Source organism: Octopus sinensis, linkage group LG1 (assembly GCF_006345805.1).
Source record: "Octopus sinensis linkage group LG1, ASM634580v1, whole genome shotgun sequence".
Classification (NCBI taxonomy): Eukaryota; Metazoa; Mollusca; class Cephalopoda; order Octopoda; family Octopodidae; genus Octopus; species Octopus sinensis.
In genome coordinates, this window is record NC_042997.1 from 42451852 (window position 1) to 42464131 (window position 12280).

Below are 12280 nucleotides of genomic sequence, written 5' to 3' on the forward strand. Positions count from 1 at the left end.
AATATAAAAGCTCTTTTATAGAATCTGTCTAAAATCAAGACTTCAGAAGCATAAGCAGTCAATTCTGGTTAGACATAAAAGGATCAATGCTACCAAACACTGCAACGATGACATGTACAATGCACCATCATCTTTCTATCATGAGTATTTGTTTGGAAAAATTCCAGCAAGAAAGTGTTTTTAATCCAGAAATGTTTACACAAACATTTCCACCAAGTGGAATGTGTTTAACTCTCAGATAAATGAGTGGTGTATGTTATCAATTGCTATACTAGAAATGCAGTTACCTACACAAGAAGTATTTTAAATAACTAAACACAAAATTACCTGTAAACCTGTAGATGTCTGCTGTGCTTGGAAAAATCCTGTTTGTTGCAAAGTTTGCTGTGGTTGTTGATAAAAAGAAGAGGTAGCTTGCATTGCTTGTACATTTTGCATTGCAGCTCTAAAATAAAGAGAAAATAGCTTACAGTAAACACTTATAGCATGTAAGGAGTTGGGGATGGGAACATTAGAAAATAGTGTATATCTTTTAAGATACCTCATATGCAAGTATATGACAGTTTATAAGTGCATTTTTATTTAGCTGTATGCACTTCATTCTGCTAACCATTCAACTAGGAGGGTTACTTTGACTTTTTATTGTTCAGTCAGATAAACTGAAAAATATCGTGGTCAGGGGAACAACAATATCTGAAGCTTACATGTATAAAAAATTGCTTTTAGAACCTAATGATTATTAGTCTTTAACTATTACCATCCAGGTGCTATTGCATTGTTATTCCCACTAGGTGAGTTAAATATTAACACTCAGTGGGAATAATACCATTGCAAATAGAAATATGAAAATAATCCACAATTTCAAGCAATTTTATAACTTTGGGGCGGGGGGGGGGTCCCCTTCAAATGAAAATGGTTAAGGACATACTGTAACAATTATTAAGGGCAATAATATAGTCGGAAAATTTAGCAACTCTTATTTCTTGTATGTTTGAAAACTAAAAGCACATTTTGAAGAGGGAAAAAAAACTGTGTTTTTGCAATTTGGCAAAAAAGATTCACTCACCTTGGCTGAACTAGAGGAGAACCCAAAATCTGAGAGTTACTGGCATTTTGAGCAGTTTGTGTGGGTCCCAGTATAGGGTTAGTGCCAAAGAGTTGATTTGGATATGGAAATATTAATGGTGATTGCAAAGAAGAGCCTCCCAGTCCTTGATTATATTGAAGAGAGGCAGGAGCAAGATTTTTCTGCAATGTTCCTAAATAATAAAAAACAAAGAATTTAGAACAAGAAATAAACCATAAAAATGATTTTAAATGACATCCAGTACTAAGAAAAAAATTTATGCAGAAGTTTATAAATCTATACCTGTTAAAATAAGCACCTTTTGCTTTTTAGCTGGTCTCAATGATACAATTTTTTAACAATCTTTTTGAAATTGGGCTAAAATACAAAAATTTCATCAAATACAAATGACATTTTCTAACATTAACATTGGAATTGACATAGTTTCTAAAATGCATTTCAAACAAAAAAATGCAAAAATCATTAGATGTAGCACATTATTCACAACTCATGGAAATATAACCAAACATTAGCCTGAAAATCAAAATTATCTAATACTATGAAAGCCCAAAAAATCTTAACCCTTTAGTGATCAAACCAGCTGTAACCGGCCAAAATTAATTCCCCTTTATTTGTTCAAGCCTGCTGTATCCAGTCGTATCCGACTCCTCTACGAAATCGCTAAAGAAATAAGCAAATCACATTATTGAATTCTTGTAGCTTTGAAATGATGCGAGATAAATCCCTCTGCACCTTTATTCAAAGTATAAAGACTGTGAAATTGATTAGACCATATGGTTTTTTTTTTCAACACTCGAAGAGAAGTCTGTACCATAGTTTTTAAAGAAATGTCGTCAGCAAGTAGCGATTCCAACTTAAGATTTTACTCTTAACGATATAGAAAATATAAATGAAAAACAAGAGTATTTGTCTTCGGATGAATCTGATATCAATATTAATGAATATTCGTCGGATGAGGAAGATTTTGAGAACGAAAGTGATGAAAATGATATTGTAAACATGGCAACATGGTCAATGATTACAATACCAATCACTATTCCCGATTTCACAGAAAACTCTAACTGGGAAGCAATTTTCACATCTAATCTATCTCAACAACACATTAAATGTCATAAAATATTGAACTTTTTGCAGGAAAGTTGTAATGTTTTCAAACAAGAAAACTAACCATAATCTTGTGTTGGTGGCTTCACAGCAGTTGACATAAGTGAAGTTGTAGCTGAAGAGACCATAACAGTGTTCTGCTGACCTGCAGTTTGACCATATGGTTGGTTCCTGGGTTGGTAGCCTGTCAACTGTGATGTTTGATATAGATCATGCTGTGAAAGTGTAGTTGGCAAAAATACATTAGGCTGAGTGAGACTGGCCTGACCAATCTGAGTTTGCGGCTGAGATAAGCTATATCCATAACTTTGTTGGCTGAACTGTAAAGTAAATCAAAGTTGTATTTTCAGAGTATCATCAATTCAAAACAAACATTAACACTTACCAGACATATATACATACATATTTACTTTTATATATAAAGATATACTGTGTTCATACAAGCATCATTTTAAATCTGCTTTTCATTCTGGCCACAGATTGGACATGCTGTCACAATCTGAGTCATTTCTCATTGAGGGTCACTGCTCTCATCTAGTACTTGTAGGTTTGAATTTAGCTTGGTTTCTACTGCTCGAAACCCCACCTATCGACAACTTTACAGAGCATACTGGGTGCATTTTTCATGGTAGCATCACAGTAGAGAGTGTCACATGCTGAGTAGAACAAGTTCTCCCACCCTTAGGCTTCTTCATTCATTTGCCAGGCACTTTACAATGTCTGCTGGGTACAGCCATAATTTCTTTTTACCCCTTTCATTTTGTCATATTTTTGCGTGCAAAATGATTATATTTTGCAGACACAGAACATTCATTGACCATACTGGCATGGGTTATACGGTTTAACTGTGAACAGGTAAGCCAGGGAGCTGCACTAGGCTCCAATTCGATTTGGCTTGATTTCTATAGCTGGATGCCCTTCAAGTCAACCACCCCAACACAGTATATCAACAAAACGTCTCAATCACTTGTCACTGCCTCCATGAGGCTCAACATTTGCACAGTGCTTTTTACATGCCACCGGCATGGGTGCCAGTCACGTGGCAGTGGCATCGGCCACAACAAGAAAATCCTTTAAACCAGCTCAACCCACCCCAGGTGAATGCTGTCAAGTCCTTTAAGCGCTAATGGACAAATAAACAATAGAAGCTGTGGTCTTGTAACAGACAAGAAAACTTCAAGTGCTAGTGTCATGATAGAATGCCCATAGTATACTCTGCAAAGTGGTTGGTGACAAAGGTATCCAGTCTTAGAAAGCAACAAAAATGGAATACATGACGTTGACATCGCACACACATCAAAGAAAGCAGTAACACCAAATATGTGACTCAGACTGTCAGAACCTGCTCAACCAATATCAGCATTGAGTGAAAAAAAATCATCCTCAAGCTCTATGTTTAAAAGCAAGTAGAGTAAACTATCCCTTACTTGAGAATAGGTAGAGGTAAGTGACAGGAAGGGTGTTCAACCATTAACCTTTCCGTTACCAAACCGCCCAAAGCCGCCCGAAAAAAAATTGGTTCATGTGACCAAGCCACCCAAAACCGCCCGTAATTACCTATTCATATTTAAATGAGAATATCAGAACAATGCTTCAATGTGTATTCATTTTAACCATGTTAGCATAGAAAAGCAGACAAATCTTGCACACATTTGCAAGCACACACATGTAAATGTTGAACAATGAGAATGAGTGCTCAACACTGTATTGGTGGATAAAATTTCTTTGTGTATAGACTTAATAAGTGTGTGTGTGTGTGTGAATATATATATATAAATAAATAAATAAACAAGCTTACTTGGAAATGGGTGCATGGTGTTCATTTAATATATATGTGTGTGTGTGTGTGTGTGTATAGGTGGATGGAAAGGAAGGCCCGGTGTATGTGTATATTTAACTATGTATGTACATACATATGTGTCTCTCCTTGTCTTGACATTGCATGATGTAACACCCTCATATAAGCAGTGTCATTCATTTCCAATATTCTTCAAAGACATGCTTGGCCATGTGGAAATATTACCTTGCTTCAAAACAGGTAAAAGTTGGCAACAGGGATATCTATTATAGCAAAGCTGATTAATTAAAATTTCACTAATCAATGCATCAAAAACTTACCTAACTAGAAAAGCAATCGCAGAGTGCAGACCTTCGCCATGCAGCTCGTTTTAGGATAGATACGCGAGTAAAATTACTAATAGAGAAACGAAAATAAACTTTGGAAACAGCAATGCCACCAAAAATTTATCATCTGTTCCTTGTGTCATTACCAACTTTTCCTGCAAGTTTCATCAAATACCGTTCACAACTTTGAGTTATTTTGCACAGAAACTGACAGACGGACAAACCGACGCCGATGAAAACATTACCTCCTTCCTTGGCAGAGGTAATAATATTTGGCAAAACCAGCCAAGTGTAATATCATTTCATACATAATTATGTAGTGATATGCTCAGTTCTCAAACTTTCACTTATCACTGCTAATAACAAATCTTGCATGGATCACAAGTATCCAAACTCCAATTTATATTTTGTCACATGTAGTAAGCAACAGTATCGTTGATTACAGCGGTTTAATAGACCACCCACTGGTTAACTATTTCTTATGGCAAGAGTAACAAGGGAACATCTGTATAACATAATGGAATTCATTCAGAAAGCATGGCTCTTTTTGCAAATATATAGAAAAAGAAAAGCAGACTGAAATCTCATTCATGTTTATGCAATTGAATGAGAGAACAATATGGAGTACAGTTTTCATCTACAAAATTCTAGTCACAACATAGTTGTCCAAAGTGTACACAGTGGGATCGCACGGGAATAGGGATTTAACATAAACAAATTTAGATTTACTTACTCTCGGTTCTTGGGTCAACAACTGTGAAGAATTCAGCTGATACGGAGGAAGCTGGTTAGGTAACAATTGAATGGGTGGACTAGGAATCGGTAAACTTGGAATCAGGTTTGCATTGCTGTTCGCCACACCAGGCACTTCTTGGGGTTGTGGTTGGAGCTGCTGAGGTTTAACCTAGTTAAAAAAATAAGTATTTCTTTCTATGAAATGTAAGAAATAGGTTGTATCATACTTCCTCTAAATATGTAGTACATACCACATTTGCAAAAGTAGACTATTTTCATTAAGATACTATTTACTACACCATCACAAATGCCATGCATTAAGTAAATGAACAATCTGATTAAAATATGAAAACTGGAAATTACAATTTTTAGATGAGAAAAATATACTCACTTTGCAAACGTTACTCTGTTCCACTAAAGATGGCTTAGAATCACCAACATTACTTGGCAAATGACTGGTAACAGTTAGAGACATAGCCATACTTTGTTGAGAGTTAGAAACCAGGTTTGGTCCATGGTGAGGCAGGGAAGGAGCGAGAGCAGTATTGTTGACAGAGGTCTCCTCCATGCCCATCACAGGTTCCATGTGGTCCACACCATCCAATGAGACAGACTGTGCCACAGCATTAACAGTTGTAGAAGTAGCTGCAGTGGAGCTGGCAGCAGCAGCAGCAGCAGCAACAGAAGTTGAACTAGAAGAGTCCCTATCACTTGTATAGGAAGGATACGTGCCTTGCGTAGACTGCTGCTGTTGTTGCTGCTGCTGAGTTGTAGATAACTGCTGTGGCACAGCAACAGCAACACTACTTTCGGAAGAAGTTGTATTTTTGACATTAAGTAAAGATTGGGGGCCATTGCTCTTGATACTGAAAATAAAGTTAAAATTACAGGATATGTATTAATATACTCAACTAAGCCAATATGTATTGTTAAAATCACACTATTCAACACTACCCTTCCACATTGATTGCTTGTGCTTTCTTTACCCAACTGTTGGCTTCCATACATATCAAATGCCCTTACCAGACATCATCTCTCTTGAACACCATATCCAATTCTTCCAATACCCAGTTTTAGGAGGTTTTTTTTTTTACACTAACGTTACATATATCTAGTGAAGCATGCTTGCCTCATTCTGTCTTGGAAGTATCATACACTTGACATTTTCCTCTAGAGATTTCATTTATTGCTTGTAGAGCTAATAGCTTCTTAAACTTTTCCTACTCTTGATAACTGTTTCAACTACCAATTGGAAAACCTACATAAAAGTTAAACTGCTTCTAGGTTGCTTCAAGGTATTTGAATCTATTTATTTCACAAGAGCTTTTACTAGGAACTAATGCTGCATATCTACCATGAACAAAGTATCTTTGGTCTGCCCACCCCTGATTCCAATAAATCTTTTGTGTACCCATAATTTATAATATGGAATTCTTAATCTTTTCTCCATACTGAATGCCACAACTTATTAGATGGCAGCCAATGAGTCCTGTCTTTATTCTTGCTCACTAAAATTTGGTTTTATTTGGTTTACCTGGGTACCCCTTGATTCTGTGTCTTGTAATTTTCTTCTCTATATCTTAAAATTCAACCTCGAGAACTAAGTCATCAGCAGGAAGGAGTTCCAAAGACAGCCAGTCTTAAACTCTGCACTACCAGAATGACTAGTGCATACCATATTTTTTAAATTTCAACAACTAGTTGAAAGTGTAACTGCTCCCCCCAGCCTTCATATCATTACTCAAATTTTCAACCTCTATGGGTCCTAACAATAACGTGATACCCTCAATTCTAGGTCTTGTAGTTTTCTTCTCTAAATCTTAAAATTCAACTTTGAGAACTAAATCATTAACATAAAAGAGTTCCAGTCTTAGATTCCACTTTATCTTGTATAGCGTATAATTTCCAAACCTGTCTTCAATATCAGCAGAAGTATGCTGCTATAATTTTGAATGCTTTTCTTTTTTTTTCTTTTTTTGTCCTTGATGACATTTTACTTTATATATTTTGCAATTTGGAACACCTTACACCTCTGATTCTCGTCTCACAGAACGTTTCTTGCCAGCCTCTCTCAGTACTATATACCTGCAAGTAAATTCTCTAGTATTGACTACCTGATACTGAGACAAGCTTTAATGGCTCTTATCTCTAATGCAACATTTCACCATCATGTCACTTTCTCTCTGGTTGAGACCTTGCTCCAAGCACACATCTGATTTGTAGCTTGTTGCAGGTTGCTTACAGTAATTTGCCATTGTCTTCTGGTCTAAGCAGAATTTCCCTAACAGAAGAATCTGTAAACTTCCATAGCTTCATTCAGCAAATTGTGTCAAGGTTCAACCTCCTATTCGGAATCACTAAACTAGTTTATGTTGGTAGCACATTCTTCACCAAACAAAGTGTATTTGCACACATCCATCCCATTTTCTGGTAACTATGAAGTACATTAGGTCAGCTAATCTAATCGATAGGTGCTTAAGTGGCATTTTGTTGAATATTTCTTGCAGCCAAGAAAATCCCAAATCTTAGAAACAACTAAGAATATTTATTATTCAATGAAGACACCCGTTAAAATTATTTTCACAACAAATCTCAAGCTTTTAATGAAATATTAAATAGTTTAAATATACCTCTGCTCAAAAACAGTCGGCATTTTCTCCCACACATTTTTAACTGATGCAATTTTAAGGCTCAAGTCTTCTGTAGCTGGTGATGTAGGAGTATTTAACTCCAAATTTTGTGATTTGGAACTTCCAGTAGAAATAGACACTGATTTGGATGGCTCGGTAATTGAATTATTTTCTTTCTTTGTTTCTGTGAGCTTAGCCAATGTTTCATCAAATGTAAAATCAAGTTCAGAGGCATCTTCTCCCTAGAAGTAAAAATATTTTAAAATGTGAAAGCGATAAAAAATACATTGTATCTTTTTAAGTGAATGAAAAGAAATTTTCTTTAAATTTTAGCACAAAAGGGAAGCTAGAATGTAAACAGACCTTCCGGAGAAAAGATTCTTTAAAACTTGGCGGTAGTTGAAGAGCTTCTGGTCGATCCACGCAAGTACCACTCCGACTTTTTTCTTTGTTTTCTGGCTTATTAGCTTTGGGCTCTGAGTCCTTTCGTTCATTATTAACAGTCTTAGCATTTACTTTTTCATTACGACTAGTCTAAAAAGAGAAAATTCATGAAAGTACATGTTAAGAAAATCATCAAAACTTCAGCATATCATAGAATGCATCAATTACCTTATTGAAAATGATTTAAACTTTCACATTTAGAAATTCTCCAAAATATACCCAAAATGCAAATACTAACCCGTGGTTGTCTTTGTGGTTTTGGAGCTTCATACTGACTTTTGTCAACCCTAGTATCATTTTTTTCCTTATTTCCTTTATCTTCTGGCTGAAAAATAAAAATCAATAATAATGTACTTACAAAAAGTAACATCCCTCCAACATTTCATGTATATTATGCTTTCTCTAAATGTAATTATGAGCCAAATGTTGCATATTTTCAGCTAATGAGAACATATGCAATATTATATTTTCATAAATGAGTATTTAGAGCAAAATTGAAGTAACAAACTAAAATTTTATGCAGCTAAGAAATATATAAAATGAAGTTGTTAGCTGTAAAATTAAGCTTTTATAGAAAAATAGCTTAAAACTTCAAAATAAAATACATTAAAATCTAAACTGTTATGATTGCAATTATATAAAAATATCATTTTAGTCTCTGTATCTTCATATTTTAATCTATTTTAACGATTCATTATGATATGATTAACTAGTTAACATTTAGCTCCAAGTTTAAATTAAAAGTGCATTATTGAAAGCCTTTTGAGAAAAAATTCTTAAGTCAAATAGTCATAAAACAGCAGCACAAAAAAAAAGTGGAGGGAGGGAGAAGTTAAATATTCAGAGCTGGTACTAAAAAGAAAATACCTATTTTAATTTGCAATTAAATGAATATATAATCAGGTAGAACTACAAACAACTAATTCCTTATCACCAAAACTAGGATAACTGATTCAAATCACAATGGTCAACTAATTACAACTTTTTTATTCTTTCACTTTCAGAAACAACCATAAAAACAAAAAGATCTAAAATTGAAGCCAAAATTCAGAAATGAAATTTTTTTTTCCAAAATGAAAGGCTTCTTGGAGGAATTGAATCATGAATTATAGGATTGGAGTGAAAATTTTTTAGACTTATGATCAAGACCACTTTACAGATGAAGGAAATAGACATCTGTATATGCACAACTCATCATATGTATACTAATCCAAAGTAATTACTAAATAAATAAAGGCTAATATAATTAGCTGAATAAAAAAAATTAGATTGTATATAAAATGTACATTTGAACTAAACACAAAGCCAGAAAGGTTATTAAAATTCAATACTACTAATAAATTACTACATATTTTAAGTTACCAATGTGTACGAATTTAACAAGGATAGCGTGATATACCATTCATTCAGTTTTACATGAACAGGTAGGATTATCATACAATAGCCTCCTACACATCTTGGCATGTAATGCTCAACAGGTAAAGCGAAGATTCTTGATCTAGCCAGTAATATGTTTAATACATTTTTGTTTAAGGCTTGATTGAAGCTGTTTGTGGCTGGATACTTTCCAAAATCTTACTAAAACTTGAGTAAATCAGGTTTATTGAGAGAGCAACACTGGTGAACTCACTACATTAGTTTGAGATTTTTTTTTTAACACTTAAGATCAATAACAAAGATTACTAGAATAATGACCTTAATTTTTCTCAAGGAACTGGACAAGATCTGAAAAGACTGATTCTAATAAAGTATGATAGCTGTGATTTTCAATAGAAGATACAGCTGTGATTAAATAGAATAAGTTATCTAGCAGAAGTGACAAAACAAATAAATGCTTAATATTTAGTATTTGGCTCCAATAATTTATGTTAGCATGAAAAGCTACCTTAAGATTGTTTCAAAACTTAATTTACAAAACCAATGAAAGGTTTTGAAATTAATACTTTTTGTTCAAACCTAAAATACTAAATTTTTTGGCATTTTTAAAAGTTTATAAATAAATGATTAACACTTTGACATCTGAAACTGATAATACATTTCATCATAAATTAACTCAAAATAACAAATAAGCAAATTTAAATTCAAATGCAATTTTCAACTAGAAATTTAAACCCCAAAATGGTTTGTTGATTTTATTAAAAATGACAGATTTAAGTTTTTAAAATTTACAATTATAATAAGAAAATGCTACAAACATGCAAGAGAAGCTGCCAAAATCTATTAACTGGACAAAACAGTAACACAAGCAACAGAAACACAGCACAAATATTTTTAGCTAGAGTGGAAACAAAAATACTATTTGTGTTCTCAATATTTAAGTTTTACTTCCATTAAAGGACAATGTAAAACAGCACAATTCTAAAATTGTTGCTCATAAATATTTCTTAACTCTAAGGAATTGAAAATAAGCACACAACAATTAAAGATAAAAAGACAAAAAATTTGTACATACAAAAAATAGCTATACATCTAAGTGTCACTATCCATGCATTTTAGCTGTGTTGCTGGCTTCTTACACAGCAGTTTGTCTAAGTTTACAGAGGTACCTACCAGCTCTGCCTTTACTTTACTTTCAGTACTTGGAGAACTTCGAGTTGAAGAGGCTGTAGAGTTTGGTGGATCACTTACATCAATACCGCTGTCATGCTGGTCTCCTCCTTTGTCATAGCTCATGTCAGTGGAACTGTGCATAGCATTAGTGATGGAGATGTTGATAGGTTTGTTCCAAGCATTTACAGGTGGAACCGCCACAGTGGTCGCAGCAGGTAGAGAGCTGGTCTGCTGGTTGGCAGCTGGTGTTTGAAATGCAGTAGAACCCAAAGGAAGAACTGCAGCACTTGCATTTACAGAATCTAATAAAATGAATATATGCAGCCATCATCAATAATAACGAATTTCTTTTTAATATAAAAGGTGGATGAATCAAATTGCAACTATTCAGTATTTCAGAAAACATAGTTCAAAGATAGATACTATAAACCTTACCTGCTTGTGTGAGAAAAATTTAACAGTTCATGCATGACCAAGCTAGAGATTACTAATGGAATTGAAATTAACTTTGCTAGTTAATATACAAATCTTTCCTTGCCAGTCTGAATGCATTAGGGATTTTCAGTTTCCTCAAAAGCAAAAATGATTTTAAATCATTCATAAGTATCACATTTCAACTTGGAGAAGGGAAGAAAAAAAAAGCCTAAAAAGTATTCCAGCTAGTCAGCCCTTTTGTCACTAAGTAACCATGTAATAATTTTCGGATTTTAACACTAAACTGCCCAAAATAACCAGTTCATATTTAAATGAGAATATCAATGCAAGTAAAGTTATTTATGTTCATGATAACATATGATTTCAATAGATAAACAATTGCTTTAAAGTGACATTTAATATGGAATTTGTAACCTCTAAATGTTTGGGATATTTTCTGCAAATTTTTACATTTGGAAAAATGGATACCAGTTTTATATTCCTAGAACTGAATCTGAAGGATTTTTAACAGAAGAGGTAAAAATCAAATGAAAAATTGAACAAGTATTGCCATGCATTTCAAGATAGCATTTTGATAGTAATAGCACCAACTCCAAAAAACAGCACCAATAATGAATGTGATTAATTTATACTAGAAACAAAATAGAAATGGAAACTAAAACATTTCTCTCCAAAATTTTATACAAAAGACTGACATAGACAGCAATAATCATTTATTTTTATCATTTGAAATATTCCAGACAATAACTTTGGAGATTAACCATTACACAACTGTGAAAGAAACAAAATCAGGTTATGATCTCATAAATGCCTGAAGAAAACTGAAGCACGTTTTACTATAAACACTATCATGGGATACTAAGAAAGAGTCCAGAATTACAAACTACAAGAATACGTGGCAACCAGCATTTCAAAATAATGCCTTCTGAAGTTATAACAACACTTTTATATACAAGAGACCAGCAACAGCATTAATACATGGAGAAGACTATAATTTCTTATTTAAAATAAGACCCTCCCTATCACTGCTCAAACAACATTTAAAAAACCTTACCAATCAGGAAGATTAATGTCTATTAATGAAGACATGATATGTTATAAAGGCTGGATACATTTTCAAAAATACATACCGAGCAAACCAAGGAAACGAGAAAGTCTAGAAGATTCACGA

The 12280-nt window shown here is 33.7% G+C and overlaps 1 protein-coding gene across 10 annotated transcripts in view; it reads right to left on the bottom strand.

Annotated features, from left to right (window-relative positions):
• LOC115216924 (protein PRRC2C) overlaps nucleotides 1-12280 on the bottom strand; it is a 75179-nt gene that overhangs the window by 6428 nt on the left and 56471 nt on the right. For 9 of the 10 annotated variants that reach the window (XM_029786452.2, XM_029786437.2, XM_029786427.2 and 6 more), the window contains 9 exons: nucleotides 10675-10976; nucleotides 8363-8449; nucleotides 8044-8214; nucleotides 7681-7922; nucleotides 5442-5916; nucleotides 5049-5219; nucleotides 2256-2511; nucleotides 1067-1259; nucleotides 328-445 (listed from right to left, as the gene is read on the bottom strand). In XM_029786452.2, the coding sequence (XP_029642312.1) occupies nucleotides 328-445; nucleotides 1067-1259; nucleotides 2256-2511; nucleotides 5049-5219; nucleotides 5442-5916; nucleotides 7681-7922; nucleotides 8044-8214; nucleotides 8363-8449; nucleotides 10675-10976 (2015 nt within the window). The remainder of the gene's footprint in view (nucleotides 1-327; nucleotides 446-1066; nucleotides 1260-2255; nucleotides 2512-5048; nucleotides 5220-5441; nucleotides 5917-7680; nucleotides 7923-8043; nucleotides 8215-8362; nucleotides 8450-10674; nucleotides 10977-12280) is intronic. The other variant, XM_029786428.2, reaches the window with a different exon arrangement.